General features: G+C 50.1%; 6 protein-coding genes across 6 annotated transcripts; 2 read left to right on the top strand and 4 right to left on the bottom strand.

Annotated features, from left to right (window-relative positions):
- Nucleotides 1-472: 472 nt before the first annotated feature.
- ANOM_011140 (putative alpha-1,6-mannosyltransferase subunit) lies at nucleotides 473-2,246 on the bottom strand (the record flags this gene model as incomplete). Its single annotated transcript, XM_015556396.1, has 3 exons — nucleotides 473-1,214; nucleotides 1,268-1,553; nucleotides 1,612-2,246. Coding segments are annotated over 3 exons (1,437 nt in total), but the record flags the coding sequence as incomplete, so codon positions are not given.
- Nucleotides 2,247-4,285: 2,039 nt separating this feature from the next.
- ANOM_011139 (uncharacterized protein) lies at nucleotides 4,286-5,812 on the bottom strand (the record flags this gene model as incomplete). Its single annotated transcript, XM_015556395.1, has 2 exons — nucleotides 4,286-5,667; nucleotides 5,722-5,812. The coding sequence occupies 2 exons, from the start codon at nucleotides 5,810-5,812 to the stop codon at nucleotides 4,286-4,288; spliced, it is 1,473 nt and encodes a 490-aa protein (XP_015401539.1).
- A 502-nt stretch (nucleotides 5,813-6,314) lies between these two features.
- On the top strand, nucleotides 6,315-7,259 carry ANOM_011138 (alpha/beta hydrolase; the record flags this gene model as incomplete). Its single annotated transcript, XM_015556394.1, has 1 exon — nucleotides 6,315-7,259. One exon carries the CDS (start codon nucleotides 6,315-6,317, stop codon nucleotides 7,257-7,259), a length of 945 nt encoding a protein of 314 aa, XP_015401540.1.
- A 415-nt stretch (nucleotides 7,260-7,674) lies between these two features.
- On the bottom strand, nucleotides 7,675-9,407 carry ANOM_011137 (uncharacterized protein; the record flags this gene model as incomplete). Its single annotated transcript, XM_015556393.1, has 4 exons — nucleotides 7,675-8,878; nucleotides 8,937-9,022; nucleotides 9,103-9,218; nucleotides 9,302-9,407. The coding sequence occupies 4 exons, from the start codon at nucleotides 9,405-9,407 to the stop codon at nucleotides 7,675-7,677; spliced, it is 1,512 nt and encodes a 503-aa protein (XP_015401542.1).
- Nucleotides 9,408-11,323: 1,916 nt separating this feature from the next.
- On the bottom strand, nucleotides 11,324-13,045 carry ANOM_011136 (uncharacterized protein; the record flags this gene model as incomplete). The annotated part of the gene is made up of 2 exons (XM_015556392.1): nucleotides 11,324-12,718; nucleotides 12,806-13,045. 2 exons carry the CDS (start codon nucleotides 13,043-13,045, stop codon nucleotides 11,324-11,326), a joined length of 1,635 nt encoding a protein of 544 aa, XP_015401543.1.
- Nucleotides 13,046-14,717: 1,672 nt separating this feature from the next.
- ANOM_011135 (pepsin-like aspartic protease) lies at nucleotides 14,718-16,105 on the top strand (the record flags this gene model as incomplete). The annotated part of the gene is made up of 4 exons (XM_015556391.1): nucleotides 14,718-15,046; nucleotides 15,110-15,390; nucleotides 15,462-15,719; nucleotides 15,774-16,105. 4 exons carry the CDS (start codon nucleotides 14,718-14,720, stop codon nucleotides 16,103-16,105), a joined length of 1,200 nt encoding a protein of 399 aa, XP_015401541.1.
- Between the last annotated feature and the right edge of the window lie 490 nt (nucleotides 16,106-16,595).

Raw genomic sequence — 16,595 nt, 5'->3', positions numbered from 1 at the left:
CGCGGGGAGGGCGTTGCGAAGTGGTGATCTCGGATTCGAGAGATGGATGTGCCTTTTCTGATGTCGTCGGGGTTCCGGAGTTATGTGCAATTGGGCCCTGGTGATTGGTGGAGGCCGTGGGCGGTCTGGGGGTGTAGTGCATTGATACGGCGGGGTGTAGACGCCTTTTGTGCATGTTAGTTTGGATCACGTGAGGTAGTATATCCATGCTTTGCTTGGGTTTACATTTAGAAGTATTTACAGTGATGAGGAAAAACATACTCAAAATGATTAAGATTCATCTGTCTATGCCATAATTATCTCGTAAGTAAAGAAACGCTTGCCAATCAATGATAGCCCGTCCGGGGCAGTGTACAGTACATCCAACAAATGCAAGCCATGTATAGCAGAAAGTATGTCGTCCAAATACGCCGAAATATCGTCAGAATAGTCCCACAGCAAGTACAATACGGTCATTGAATCACCCACATGGCGACATGTACAGCGAGCCAAAGATCATCCGCGGCCGATCATGTACGAGCCATTTACGTGGTGTAGTGGTAGGACTTTATGATTGCGGCGTAGTATCTTGCCGCCCAAAGAACTTCTCGTAGAGTTCTGTCGCCTTGTCTTCTACGCGCTCCCGCCATGGCCGGTTGATCGCCTGGCTGATGCGGCGATACTCCCACATCTCTGACCAGCAGTCGCGGCCAAAGTCACAGCCCGCCAAATTCACCATAAAGTCACCTGCGCCTTCCACGAAGTGGATATCTGGATCGCCCCCGTCCCCGCAGGCGCCAGGCGGATACGAGTTAATATACCGCTGAGGCAGGAATCCAACATGGCTGCGGATCCACGGCTCATTCGTATACAAGTATTCCAGGGCGTCCTGTTCCTTGTGCTCCCACTCCATATGTTTCTGTTCATACATGACGGGATCCCACCAGATGTCTAGCAGACGCTCCGACCAGACCGAGCGTCGCATGAAGAAGGAACCCAAACTGAAACCACTGCAATCTTGCGACAGCACCATCTGAATTGATGATGGGTCTCCATCGCCCACCGGTGAGCGCGAGGCATCATCAAGATACGCCCCCGTCGGCGGGTGGCTGATATTCAACGGATTGTAGACATTGATATCCCGGTACGAAATCTCGCCCAGGCGGTTGAAAATGTGGTCTTGCAGGGAGTAGGAGTACTCTACGATCCACGTATTGAGGTCCACCCACCAAAACCTAGGAACAACGGTCAGCCAGCATCTAGGGGACCCAATAGCGGTAGAACATACCATTCCGCGTGGGGATACTTGCGCATGGTCTCCCGGATAATATCGACCTTCTCCCAGCTTTCGCGCCATTCATGCGAATACCGCTTCTTGGCCAACATATTCACCACTTCCAACTCGTATCCCCACTGTCTTGCATATTCTTGCTTATTTCGGATGCTGTTGCGCTCCACCGCCCACTCGCGGGCTCCCTTTAATTCCATCACGCCGCCCTCTACATTGGATTCGAGGATGATTACAAATTTGCTTCCGCCGCCAAACGATGATCGTCGATAGCGCTCGATGAAAGCTACCGAAAGGAGTCAGTCCGTGCAATATCCTCGCAAAGCTCACCAGGACCAACTTACATGTCCAAAAGACCAAATATCCAACCAGGACCAGAATCAGGGCAATCAACAACCGTAGCCGTCTGCGGCGCAACATGGTTCTGCCGAATCCACAGGAACGCCAGCCTCCCCCCGATGAGAATGGTCGGCCGCGTCCAAAATCGTCTTTATCAATATAGCCATTCGGCGACCTGGCGCTCACACGAAAACTCGGCAGGGTGGCCGAGATGCGACGTTTCGACCGAGAAAAGAAACCATTATTCCTCGTAGAAAAAGACGGATACCCTCGAACCTCGTCGCTCTTCGCTTTGGCGGCGGCCCACGAGATCCCGCTAGGACCTAACGGGTTCGGCGACAAAAAGCCACTGTGTGGTGTCGAACTGCCACTGCCTGTCGTGAGGCCCGGACTGGACCACCCTCCGCCCGCCGGGTGGGGTGAGGGTGACCGAGAAAGGGACATGAGCGGGGATTTTGAGTTCCCGGGGATGTCGGGAGGAAGGAACAAAGGCGCACGGGCACAATTGCCCGTGAAGCGACAGGATCAATGAGCAATTGTGGTGGTGAGGTTCACATTCGACGACGTCGAATGATATCGCGAGATGGACGTTGAGGGAGCGTCACCAGGACGCGACTCTTCGAGAGGCTGGGAATTCGAAGATGAAGAGAAAAACCGAATGAGGTGTGGCACTGAGATCAAATAGAAAGCTGTTCAGACGAGAGGGAAAACAGCAAGTCGGAAAAGTGAGACCTCAAAGTTGAGTTTGGATCAAAAAAGACGGAATAGGAATAGTTGACAACGGGGGCGTTCGTATCGCCAAGTGGTACCCTATCTCACGGATCCGAAATTAAACAGAAGGAGAGGTAAAATAAGAACAACGAAAATACAAATAAAAAAGGAGAGGAAAAAGTATCCGTGAACAGAATGACCCGTTTCCGTCCAATGGACAAATGAAGATTCAACCCAGTGGAACTGAATGAAAGGGAACCAACAAAAGGACCACCTGAACGGGGAAGTTCCTGGGTAAATGGATGGATCCAAGCGTTGATAACTAGGAACAAGCCGAACAACTCGAGTCAGGACATCATGCGCCGGATGGAGTAGGAGAAAAGAAGAGGACGAGCGCTACCTCCCCATCCATGGGAAATGAAGTTGGCGATAGGTTTCACTTCTCCTCTTTGACGACTGCAACATCACTATGCGCAGAGGACAAGCAAATTAAATCGAAATTTGACAGCGTCTGGACGGGCCAATGTGGTTTGGTGGTGGAGAGAACGAGAAATTGTCCTCATTTCGCTTTGGTCACTGGATCCGCATGTCACCCCACCAGTTGGTCTTTCTTGGCAGGGACTTTACCGTAACTATAGTACGGAGAGTACTAGTACTAGTCAGTATACAATACATAGTCCGCCGTGCTCCGTACCGACCATGTATTATTTATTCCCCATAATTATAGGACTGCACGCAACCGGCCACAGCCAAGGCCCAGAACTCCAGATCTTCTCTCAACGACATTCCTCAAATCAAGGTCATCGGGGTCTGGAATCACCTCATCCCGATCACGACAACGATAACACGCGTTCTGTCTTGATTCTAGTCTTGAATAACGGATACTGAGCTCTGTACGTTCTAGCTCCACCACTGCAAGATCAAGAAACGCTCAGCGAAGATTCTAAGAGTTAATGGCGAATAACGGCATCATAACTCTTGATAGCACTGCTACATGACTTAGTCAGTGATGTACAACTTTGTTTCCATGGTTTATTTCTATATGGTCGCTTTCAAGTATACATTCTTCCGCCAAACCCTAAGGAGACACAGCTGCATACAGCTTCTCCATTCACAGGATACCCAAATAGATACTGACAGACAGACATATCTACATTCATCAACAAAGATATAACTACGTCGTCATCACCTCACATTCCATTCAAATTTAGGTCCAGCCCCAACCCCCTCAGCTACATCCTCGGCCTCGGCGTCGTCCCAAAACCCTACAAGAACCCATGCATCCCGACCGCCACCATTCCCCAGAACACATGGGTAACGTAAACCAGCCTCCCGACTCAGAGGATCCGGCCGAAACCTGTTAAATCACATACCCGCCGCCAGAATCCGGGTCTTGAGGTTACAAATAGTCAGCACATCTCCATGCCAAGCCCGGATGAAACCAAAGGTAGGAGTAGTAATCGGCCTTTGGGCCCACATATAATCTGATGTCGTGAGTCGTGACATGTCTATTGCCCCCAGTCGAGGCCGCTCTCTGGTCCACGCAGGGTCGTCATCCTTCAGGGAATTGTACACTTCGGCGATGGATGTGGCGGGACTGAGAATCGGCATCGTGTTTCCGAATGTCGGATTTGCTGAATGCGACCTGAGGATGCCCGCTTAGCGGTAATGAGGCTTAAGAGGCTGGTGCGAATCCAATGTTCATGATAATCGGCCGAGGCACAAGTGTAGCGACAGCTGAGCCTTGGGAGGCACTCTGGAACCCAGCACCAGTATTCGGTGAGCTGGCTAGGTGTCTCGATGAAGCATGCATCGGACCCTGACCCTTCGAGAGATGACGTGACGAACTATTCCGTTCGTTCAATCTACTCCGTAATCTAAACCTCCATATTGCATGGATCTAGAAAAAACTAAATTAATCTCTGCATTTAAGAGACTCTAAGAACAGTAGAGGATCTGTAGTATACTCTATAGCTTAGGGTTTGATGACTCTCGGCCCCTGGTCCCCCACAAGGCACCATCCTCTCCTGGCTTATGTATCTTCGCCCAGTCGAGGCCGTCCAATTCCCATTCTTCCGCCCTTTTGAGCCCCAGCTGCTCCCAGACATAATCTAGCGCAAACAACAGCTCCTCTTGCATTTCCTTCGTATGCCCCGGCGTTGGGGTAACACGCAGTCTCTCCTGCCCCAGCGGTACGGTGGGGTAATTGATTGGCTGGATATATATCCCGAAGTTGGACAACAGGATGTCGCTCGCTTTCTTTGCATCCCTCGCATCGCCAACCAGGATAGGAACAATATGGGACGGGTTCGACATAACCGGAAGACCCTTCTCGACAAGACCGTTTTTGACCATTCGGGTATGCTCGTGCTGTAGGTCCCGTCGCTGCCCGTCTGACTGTAGCAGTTTGATGGCTTCATTGGCACCTGCCATGATGGCTGGTGGTAACGAAGTCGTGAAGATGAAGCCCGGCGCGTATGAACGGATCATATCGACCAGCATAGCTCGTCCAGCAATATAACCCCCAGAGCACCCATAGGCCTTTCCAAGAGTTCCCGTGATGATGTCAACCTGGTCAAGGACTGTTCCTTCGTGGTGCCCGTCGACATGGGCATCCCAATCTAGATGTTCTGCCACTCCGGCGCCGGTGGGGCCGTACATGCCAACAGCGTGGACTTCATCCAGGAATGTTATGGCATTGTACTTGCGTGCGAGAGCGCAGATTTCTCGCACAGGTCCGATACTCCCACTCATTGAATAGACTGACTCGAAAGCGATGATCTTGGGTGCGTCGATAGGGACAGACGACAGCTTGGCTTCCAGATCAGCAAGATCATTATGCTGGAATATCACTTTGTTCGCTCGGGAATGCCTGATCCCCTCGATCATAGACGCATGGTTTGCACTGTCAGAGAAGATGGTACACCCCGGCAACTTTGATCCCAAGATCGTGAGTGTTGCATCATTAGCTACAAAGCAAGATGTAAAGACCAACGCAGCCTCTTTGCGATGCAGCTGGGCGAGCGTCTTTTCAAGCTCGACTGCATGTTTATTGTGCCCTGAAATGTTCCTTGTCCCTCCCGCCCCGGCGCCGTATTTGTCTAGGGTTTGATGCATGGTCGCGAGAACCTTTGGGTGGCTCCCGACGCCGAGATAGTCGTTGGAGCACCATACGGTGATAGTTTCGTTTGAATCCCTGGTGTGTGCTTGGGGGAAGCTACTTGCGAGGCGGTTGATATTGTTGAAGATGCGGTATGAGCCATCGCGCTTTTTTTGCTCGATCTGACTCTCGAAAAATTCCTGATAGTTGAACCGCGGTTCATGGGGGCGCATCTGATGTCGAACATGCCCTGGATCGTGAGTTAGTAAAATGACAAATTGGCCCACTACCTCCTCTCACGTACCAGCCTGGCCACCGATACTATGGAGCCCTCGGTGGAGTTTTGGAAAAATAGACGAAGACCTCATGAAAGTTGCAGCAGGGCGGTGCGCCATGGTCAGCTCTGTACACACCAGACGTTGACTCATATCTCTGCTTCTGAGTCGCTGAGCGAGAGGAGGTCCAAGTCATGCGAGATAAAAGCGATAAGATATGAAAACCCCAGTGGCAGACCTGTTGTATAGAGGTAAGACTGGCATGCTTCGACTAATGGGGCCAAATATATTAGTAGAAGGTGGACCCTTTAAGGTCTCAGCCCCCCAGGATATACTAATGGCACACATACGCAGTACACAACAGATGAAATATTAGTAATGCTCTTTACCTCATAATTTACTAATAAATGTGTATATTACTACATCTTAGTACCCTGCTGGGTGGAGCATGATGTTTTCCTAGCCACAGCAGGCTGCAAGACAGAGTCGCCGCGCTTTCGATGCGTCTTTTATTTGAAGAACTGCCCATTCTTGGTTCAGAGATGAAGCATACGAGTCCGCCGCATCGAAAAAAAATCAATCAATCTAGTACCAGTTGCAAAAGCACACATTATACTCCAATATGCCGTCCATTGAATCTCAAGCACTCGGCCGACTCTACGAATCTAAAGCCAGCCGCATGAAGGCCAACCCAAATCTGGACCGCGCTACGATTCTCTCCCTCTACGAAGAAGAGCAGAGCTGCGCAGCTGAGGCTCCGGGCGTCACCTACGAAGATGTCAACGTCAGAGGACGACCAGGCATCTGGGCTGCCCCGGTCAGCCTCCTGTCGCAGTCCAACGAGAACCAACAGTCCGTCATCATATATATTCACGGCGGGGGATTCAGTCTGGGATCTCCAAACAGCCACCGCAAGCTCGCCGCGCACCTCGGCCGGGCTGCCAACGCGAACGTGCTGATCCTCGATTATCGTCTGGCCCCGGAACATCCCTTCCCCGCGGCTCTGGATGATCTCCTTGCTGCTTACGAGTGGCTTCTACAGGAGCGTGGATTCCCCGCACACAAGATCGTGACCGCAGGAGATTCTGCTGGAGGGAACTTGGCCACGGCACTGGTTCTGAGGATCAAGCAGGAGGAAGCAGGCCGACTCCCTTTACCTGCAGCCATTGCAGCATTCTCCCCATGGTATAATCTGCTGAACAACTTTGACTCCATGGCACGAAACGATAAATTCGATAAGTTGGTTCATCAGCCGCAGCTGGATCAATTGGCCGCGGCGTATGTTGCCGGCACGGGGGCCTCGCTGCGCGATCCTTTGGTTAATCCTATTTATGCGGACCTGAAGGGTCTGCCACCGGTATACATTGCGGTTGGGACGCATGAAACCTTGCAGGATGACAGCGAGCGGTTTGCGGAGCTGGCTAGGAAGGCGGGCGTGGAGGTGGAATTGGAATTGGCAGAAGAACAGCAGCATGTTCATGTCTTCATGGCAGGTCGGGCCGCTGAGGCTGATATCACAATCCAGAATGTTGGGAGATGGCTGCAGCAAAAACTCTCCTCGATCTGATTTTCCAGCATCCGAATGTTTTGTCAATTGTAGACGAATGATTATCATCAATTCAAGTACCAAGAAATTATCCCTGCTCTCTCAAGGTGGCCCCTGCAGCACCCCCCTAAGTGTGAGTCTGACGTTATGACCTGCTCCCGACGGGAGCCCCTGCGAGCGAGACAATTGGTTCGAAGAGATATAATAGGACTAGATAGCAAGTAGGACATGCATATACATTGGTAGGCTTTCGGCAAATCAAGGGGATCCATGTTCATAACGGGACACTTGGGATTGGCGGAGAATTGTACCTAGTCAACTGAACCTCAGAAATGACCTATATAAATCAACGTATGTATACCTTCAAAGAAAATGGGCTTTCAAGAAGTGGTGGCCCTTCCATCCTACTTAAGCTCTCATGGTTTCCCACGCGTAACTACAATCCCCCAACCACATTGTCAGATAACGGCATTTTTTCCCATCTCATCAACAATGAGCTCATAATCATTAATGCCCCAGCTGCAATAACGAGTCCATACAAGTCGCCTAAAGTGGAGACAATGGCTCCTACAGCCCGGGATCTTGTATCCAAGTCTCCATCGTGCAGAACACGAGACTGAACACCCGCAAGAGCAGTTCTTAAATCACTATTGGAGAATCCCGAGCCTGCAAGCGCGTGCTGCAATCTGTCGTACCCGAGATTCTGGAAAATACACCCAGCGACCGCGAGAGCAATCGTCGTGGAACCGATCTGTGAAACGTTCTGGAAGCGGATGACTTGGGCCGTTCGCGACGGAGGCACATAGGCTGCGGCTACGGCGTACCCGATCTGTAGGGTGCAGCCAGATCCTGCTCCGATCAGAACCTCATAGCCGTATATGGCGCTCGTTGAGGTTGTGCTGGTGACCGTATACATGAGAGCGCTGCCAATAACAATACATATGCCACTGATAAGGTACCAGAGCTTATAGTAGCGAAAGCGAGGGAGCAGAGCGCCGGCGGCGATATTGAAGACAATATTAACGATGACGAATGGCAGAAGCCTGACTGCTGCCACCATGCTCTCTTCTCCCTTGGTGAATTGGAAAAAGAGCGGAATGTAGTAGACTGGCACAAAGAATGCGGTAATCGACGTTGCCGTACCAAGGTAGAGCAATACTTGGGTTCGGCTTTGGAGGAAATCAAGAGGAAGGATACGATTCTCTTTTGTCGTCATGAGACACCACGTCTGCTGTACAGCATATAATATAGCGGCTATCCCTGCTGCCACCCAAAGAATGATGCCCCCCACAGAAGACCAATTCCAGACTGTCCCAGACTGAGCAATAGCAACTGTAAGAATGGAGAAGAACGCAGCGTGGAGCACGAACCCGGCCCAGTCGATGGACTTGGACCTTTGCGCAAAAGAGAGCCCTGGCTTCAAGTCCAGTGACGGGAAGCGATAGAGAAATAATGGCAGCTCTAGTACTGCAATGACTAGGTTAATATAGAAGGCCCAGCGCCAGGTTGCTCTGCTTGCGGCGAACCCGCTTCCCACCACAGGGCCGACGATACAGCCCAATCCCCAGAATCCACCCACTAGGGACACGTAAAGGCCTCGCTTCTCCACATCTGTAAAGCCGGAGACATAGTTGAGAGTTCTATAGAAAGTGTCATTAGTTTCGCTTGGACATGAGACGCAAGAGAAGCATGGCGCACCCAATATACATGCCGCCGCCACCAACCCCCGTTAGCACTCGACCCACTATCATAGCCTCCATGTTTGGTGCGCGCCGCAGATGGCACTGCCGATTTCGAAGAGAGCGATTGTGCAAAAATAGAGCCATTTCATTTGAAACGTCCCGTAGCATTGGCCAAACAAGACCAGAGTAGCCACGGACCCCATCGGAAATCCAACGCCCACCCAGGACAGCTTGTCGATCTCGCCTACAGCCTGGTATATCTCGCCCTGAATCGAGGCTGCAATGGTAGTATCGAGCCCTACAAACCTACTGTTAGTAATAAGTTTCCATGTGCACAATCCCGCGCTGAAGAGTTGGAACAATGTGGTTTGGAAGCCGCACCGTATAAGAACCCCGTCAAATAGAATGCAATGCAAGCGAGAAACCACCTCGTCTTGCCTATTTGTGTTCCGGTCGTGTTGTCCTGAGCAACATTGCTGTCATCCATTATCGATATTTCTGCCTGGATCGGAGATTGATTGTAATTCGGATTGCTAGCGAGAGCGCTCTTGTCTTTGGTGTCTCTGTTGGAAGTTTGCATCGAGACTGGAACGCATCATTTTATCAGTCATATATGCTACTACGCTGCCGAGGCCAGCCCTAAAACCACGTCGCTAGTGGTAGCATACAATTGAAAAACGCAAACACTGCAAATGGGACAAACTTGGCCCCTATGCATTAGTGCTCACTGGATATCCGCCGATCTTGTTTACCCCCTGGTCATTACTACCTCAAAGAGATCCACTGGGGTTTCACTCGGCCGAAGTTAGCCATCGATCTGGTCTACGCCAGTCGGATTACACCCAAAAGAGGTGCAAATTGACGCCCGGGTTAGTTCCTGGCGTTTCGCTCCGACCCGTGGAATCCAGGCCAACTATAACCCTGCAGGGATCGACAGCGGCAAACCAAACACACGTAAGCCTTCGCTACTCTATAGACTTGCTACATACAACGTACTATGTGCTGCTCTAGCTTTTGCGAATTATTACTCGGTATGGCGTAGCTCACGTGTAGCTTCCTTCGTTCACATGCAGCTTCCTTCATGATATTCCTCGGGCGAGTAGGTTCCTGGCCAGATGCTTCCGTAGCATTGCTGCGGCTTATTTAAAGGCCATACACAGAGAGTCGCAGTACGGGACTAAAGCAGCGCACATATATCATCGTTAACAAGTATGGAGGGGCCGAGCAGTGCCGACCCCATGGACATAACGGAGAAGAAAAGGATACAGAACCGGATGGCACAACAGAAATACCGTAAGCTGTTCACGGTCAGATATCCACCACTCCGCCTCTGCCCTTCACTTACAGAGCTTCAAATCTACAGGTAAACGACTCAAGGAGAGAATCCGGGAATTGGAAGAGCTCAAGAAGCACATTGGCGACTTTTCCGAACTCAAAGACCATGTCGACGCAGCTTACTCGCCCCCTTCCACGAACATCCAGACTGGGGCATATGCGACAGAAAGCACAAGCATTGGTCTGCTACCAGATCAGGAAATCAGCGCTCCGGAATCAGACAATTGCCTGTGGGCCTTGAACTGCCCGCCGATCAGTCCTGCCCAGTTAGACAACCACCCCGGAGTCTCACCAAGCTCGTCCCTTGATTTTTTGTCTTCAACGTTTGAACATCTTGATTATTCCTCATCTTCGCTGTCAAGTGAGCCCCAACCACATGTAAGTTCATGCGCACATGTGGCCCGTCAATGGCCCTGCGCGCTTTCTGCGTCATCGCCCAGAGTATCAAGTTCATCGGCTCCGCACCAGGCGACGCGGGATACTCAATTCGTCAGTCCCGAGGACCATCCCTCCCCGGGGGCCAGCTGTGAGGAGCGATTTATCCACATTCTCGACAGCATACACCAAGCAGGGTATGAGAGCATCGAGAAAAGTAAGTTTGCCGCATTCTCCAACCAGGACGGGCGTCCGAAGTAGATGATCCTTTGAGGCGACGCCCTTCCCAGTGTTCCTCGACTGATGACCGTCTACTAGTGATGATTGAGTACTATACGGCGAGCTTCAAAGCCGACAGCGTGGCTCACTGGTCGCAGAAATTGAGTCGTAGATATCGCCTGTGCGGGATGTTAGAGGACATCTATGACAACTCGCAGGCTTGGCCGGAGGATGAGAGGATGGTGTTTCGCAAGGCTCTCGCATGTATTGCTGTACGTGAGCGGACTGCTAAGACTCAATGTACGCACATGCTGAGCACTACTTTCTGAATCAAGATACTTAGTAAAAAGTAATTTTGTCAGGGGGGAGTGATTATTATCTTAAGTGAACTAGATTGTAAAGTTTAACTAGGTATTGTATGTCCATATTCGGTTCGATTCCCAGAACAGATCGAACTTAGCAAACAGACTAGTATCAATCTCGATAACAGTACTTTCTAAAGCATGTATCACACGCTCGTGGCAACTTGGAATCGGTCTTTCTGAGAATAGCACAACCCAAGCATGAGGCCCAAGCCTCGTCACCATTCTGCGTGGCCACTGCCATGCCATTTTCGATCATTCTCCGAGTCTCTATTTTCGAGTATTGGAGTTTTGAGGTGGCCATATTGCTCATGTACGTTTGAGCGTTATTTGGCAGGTAGACAATGGTGATTTTATCAGCTTCGTCACATCCGAAGATCGTTGCGCGCTTGTTCAGGCCTTTTTTGATAAAAGTGGCGACCTCTGGGATGTAAGGCATGCGGGTCAAGCCCTGGTTGAAGGACTGCGTGTAGGTCGTCAAGATCTCAGTGCCGTTTGGCCAGTTGTCGTTGGTATCAGCACTGTTGTCGTTGACGAAAATCACGTCGACGCCGCGAGCTGGCTGCAACATGGGCCATATGGGGTTGTTCTGCAGTGCTTCGCCTCCGTCCACAAGGTGCAGTTTCTCCTGTTCCGTAATCAGATTCGCCGTGTTCAGCTCCATGGTGGCTGACTTGTAGCCTTTGAATGGGTTGGAAAACACTGCAAAGAAATCTTCGGTGGTTGTTTCATGTACGTCGACTAGGAGTGATTGCACCTTGGTCATGAGTTCAGTGGTCAGGAGGGAACTCTTGGGCATAGATCCGGCGGCGTAGTTGAAGACATTCGAGGAAACTGCGAGGACGTATCCGATATTGTCGTAGTCTGTCACGCAGCCACTGTTGTTGGATGGGTTGCCGCTTGTGATGGATGTGCCCAGGTACTTTGTCTGGACAAAAGCGCTCACGTCGCTGTCCCACGAGCCAAATTCAAAAGGACTGAACTCGTATATTGTCGCGTTGGGACCTGGACGGCTCTCCCCGTTGAACGTCTTCACGCCTAGGCTAACTATCATGGGGAAGGGTACAGCATGGTCTGAGAAGTTGGATAGGGTTGCCACGGACGAAAACGTGAGGTTCGCGCCATAAGCTGGGCCTGGGAAGAATTGATAGGAGAGCAAACGGCCGTATGGGTCGGTGAGGGTAGTGTCAAAACCAGCCGTATTCTTTGCAGCCACGTCGGCGACAATCTGCTTGTAGATCTCAGGCGCATTTCCATTTTCCGGGGTCAGAAGCCCGTTCTGAAAGGTCTCTTCCCAAAGATCTTCCCGCAGCTTCGAAATGGTCGGGTAGTTGTTCCCGGCAAAGGAAGATAGCAGCCAGCCACCTCCAGAGAGGCCAGCCTGATAGGACAATGCCTGGAATAGACCACTTAAGCTTCCATTGCTGTCCCTTTCATCCATGGCTTGGATGACACCCGCTCCAGTAAGCATGGATCTGTAACCTCCACCACTTGTAGTCAATCCAATCTAGGCTTATACACCCTCTTAGTAATATGCTCCGATTTTATCTTCACGTTGTAAACGCTATAATACTAGGCAAATTCAGGCACTCACCGTTGGTAACTTGACGCCCTCAACGTCAAACTGGTTGCTCGTTCTGGACAACCAATTAATCAAAGCAGCATCCGCTTTGCTCTTCCGCTTCTCAAGAAACTTGAGTTCGTCAGTGCTGAGGCCTGATGCATCTCTGACAAGACTCATGGACGGACAAGCCGTATATTTCGGTGTTGTGCATTCTGCACCGGAGAGGAGAAGAATCGTGCCCAAAAATAAATATTCGGTAGTGAATCTCATTTTGGGGATACCCCTTTGCTGATATTGCAGGCAGGAACTGAGAAACTGTCTGTTTTCGACGAAATGAACACCCCTTCACTGCCTTCGCTATACTACCCTTTTATATAAAGGCGTAACTACCTAGTCCCTGCCAAGCCACGGGCAAGACTCATTACGCGGCATGAGGCTTTCTTTCACAGCAATAGGATGAGATGCCGTGCCCGCTGTGATCGGCCGCGTAGAGATGATCATTATGAGCAGCTAATGGCCACACGTGGTTGGGTATTGTCTCATGGTTCGTGAAGAAATGCTGTGGAGAGCCCCAGTCCACTAATTCCAGATCAAAGAAGAGGTTCGTTGCTATCCACTTTTGCTTCCTGGTAGACTACGAGCCATTTGCTACTGGCTGGAAACAGCCCAATAAGTTGAGATTCGGGAGCCGGGACATCCGGGAGTTAGAGCAACTGAGGAAGCATGCTATACACTAAAGTCTGGCAAGCCGATAATATACGGGCTCATCGGGAGAATCTCAGGCAGAAGGAGGAAGTTTCGGAGAAGGTTCCGCCATCTTCCACTAACGTTCTCTCGGAACTATTCCAGGGTACTCACGGGAACGGTCCGGCTTGGATTCTCTGCAATGTGGTACTTAGTGAAGGACCGCAGTTGGATCCTATGCGGACCGGGACAGACCCGAACTTCTGACGTATCCTCAAATTTCCATCACGGAGCGATCCCGGGGCGGACATGGCTCTAGTACACATCACTCCTCCGTCTTGCGAGGTCAATTCCTCTCTCAATCACGCGACACCGACGGGATTCCGGCCGGTATGGGGATTTTAACATGCTGCAGCGATCTCCAGGATTGTATGGCTGAACTGTCGGGGTACACCCGTAACTCTTGTACGTAAACGCCGACCTAAAGATAGTTCAGTCTACAAAGTAATCTATAGGGTTGTCATTCAGGGTGGATTCTTTCCAAGCGACTAAGCAAGGATGGTAACTGCTCGCCCCGTTTTATTCTTGTCGGGAAATCAAATTCAACCAATTCCCGACTCTGATTTCCTGTGTGGCGATATCTGCAGTCGACTGATGTAGACTGTTCTGAGCGTGATTTTGCACCATTTGGATGGTTGCTTAAGGATGCACACTGATATCAGAGATTCTTTCCGGCGCCCTTGACTCTTCTAGAACCACCTGACGTACCGAATAGAGCTAATATTGGAAGATGCACTTCAGATCCCGACATGTTCCCGAATGTCTCGTCTGAAAACTTTTGTCGACACCAACACCGACGGTTGTCCAGGGTCACATCGTTTCATATGGGCTGATTTTTAATGCGTATAGAATCTCAAAGATAACGAACATGACAGTCCGCAGCACATACAATTTCAGCGTTCCGAAGTATTCGGCCGGGAAAAGCACCTTGCGGTATTCAGAACACAGTCCATGCCATGCCCTATCTTATCCGGCCTCGTTATACAACTTGCAAATGACAACATCGCCGTGATCCACATTGAATATCCCGCTGTTACACCAGGGATGTTTGCATCCTGATAGAATTCAAGCATGCCATTGCAAACCTGCAAGGCTTTAAAAAGCCCATACAGTCCAGCCCGTCAATTCCATGACAACGCATTCAAACCGCAGCCGTCTTTGAATTATACCAGATATCCAGCACTGTGACCACATCGCCATGTTTAAAATGGGCCGGTATTCTGGTCTCGCTTATTTACTACTGTTCATAACCACTGCATTTGGTTTGCCGGCGACAGATTCCGGAACTTTTCAGGTCCTTCAGCAGGCAAACCTGAACTTCACCAAGAACGCTGCAGCCATCCATGTCTCTGATCTAGCAAAATACAATGTCACTCACAACTCAACGTACGCAGCTACCATCGAAGCGGTGAAGCAGTCCGGAAGCACGCCGGCAATTCCCCTGCTTTGGGAAAGCGAATACGTGTGTCCTGTCGTAATTGGAGGACAAACTGTTTACCTCGACTTTGACACAGGTTCATCTGATCTGTAAGTGTCGTCAGCCTAACAAGAAAAAAAAGTCAAGTTTGTTTAATTGAAAGTATCTAATAGGTGGGTCCTCTCAACCTTGACAAATGTCGAGGGCATTGGTCACAAAGTTTATGACCCGAAATTGAGCACTTCTTCCAAGTTACTGCCTGGAGCAACATGGGACATAACGTATGCCGATGGTAGTGGATCGGCTGGCATCGTTTTCAAAGACCGTGTTGCGATTGGAAGCAGCGTTGCTGTGGACCAGGCCGTCGAGGTGCCTCTATTTGTCTCACCTCAGTTTGCCACCAATCCTTTCAACAGCGGTTTGCTAGGTCTGGCCTTTAGCACTATAAATACAGGTGAGTGCCAATGTGACGGAAGCTATTTATCACTCTGTAAAGCGGTCGGATCTGATGATCCATCTCTTCAGTGTCTCCGATCCACCAGTTGACTTACTTTGAGAATATCCTACCAACACTCAAAGAACCGTTGTTCACCGCGGATCTTCGACATGGGCGTCCAGGAACATATAACTTCGGTTTCATTGACCCCGCTGCATTCAAAGGGCCTATTGCATGGACCCCCGTCACAAAGCCGCAGGGATATTATGCTTACTGGCAGCTTGATGTTACTGGATTTCAAGTTGGGCCTGAACCGTACCATGAGCATATTATCAGTGGAATTGCGGGTGAGTCAAACTATGCCAGTATATCTTCTATTGTAGCGCTAAGAATCTCCTCAGACACTGGAACTAGCCTTCTGTATCTTCCCCCTACTATTGTCCTTGAGTATTATTCCAAGGTAGTTGGTGCATTCTTCGACACAAGCAATGCTGCATGGGTATTCCCTTGCACTTCCCATTTGCCTGACTTTATCTTCGGCATCGGGGCCTACCGCGGAGTTGTCCCAGGGAACTACATACTTTTTCAGCCCCTGGGTGACGACCTTTGTTACGGAGGTATCCAGGTTGATACCGGCCTCCCTTTCTCCATTTTTGGGGATATCCTGCTCAAAGCACAGTTTGTGATCTTCGATCATTCCGGTCCGCGCCTAGGATTTGCGAACAAGCTGTGAGCATTGGCTTTGTGGTTTGCAGAGAAGGAGTAGTACGTGCTCTGACTCTTGCCGTTGCGTTATCAAGCTAAGCGCTTTTCTGGAAGCCGAAAGCTTACTCTGGTGTTATTTATGATAGGAATACGGTTGGTCGCAAAACCAACAGCCAGTCCCTTTTGTATTTTGCCTTTGAGATATTGTATTTACTTTGCCCACATTCGCTAAAGGGAGATTGCTCAAATGTCAATACATGATCAGTCCGAAACTAATTAGTATATTTGCAAAGCCTACCTACCATAGTAGTTAGTCAGTCACTGTGGAATGCCACGATAGCGCAAAGTACGCGGCTAGAGCTAGAGCTCCCTGTTGAAAATTGCTATATGTTTCCCAGAAGGGGAGAGCTAACAATGGATCATCAGTTGATCGTCTCGAGTGTGATATGGCAATGTTACGCCTCCGGTATTGTGGATTTATTAAAAAAAATCGAATATATAGTACTAGTACTTTTTAA

Source organism: Aspergillus nomiae (genome assembly GCF_001204775.2).
Source record: "Aspergillus nomiae NRRL 13137 chromosome Unknown contig00571, whole genome shotgun sequence".
Classification (NCBI taxonomy): domain Eukaryota; kingdom Fungi; phylum Ascomycota; class Eurotiomycetes; order Eurotiales; family Aspergillaceae; genus Aspergillus; species Aspergillus nomiae.
Note: the sequence above shows the minus strand (reverse complement) of the source record. Positions and strands in the feature narration are given on the sequence as shown.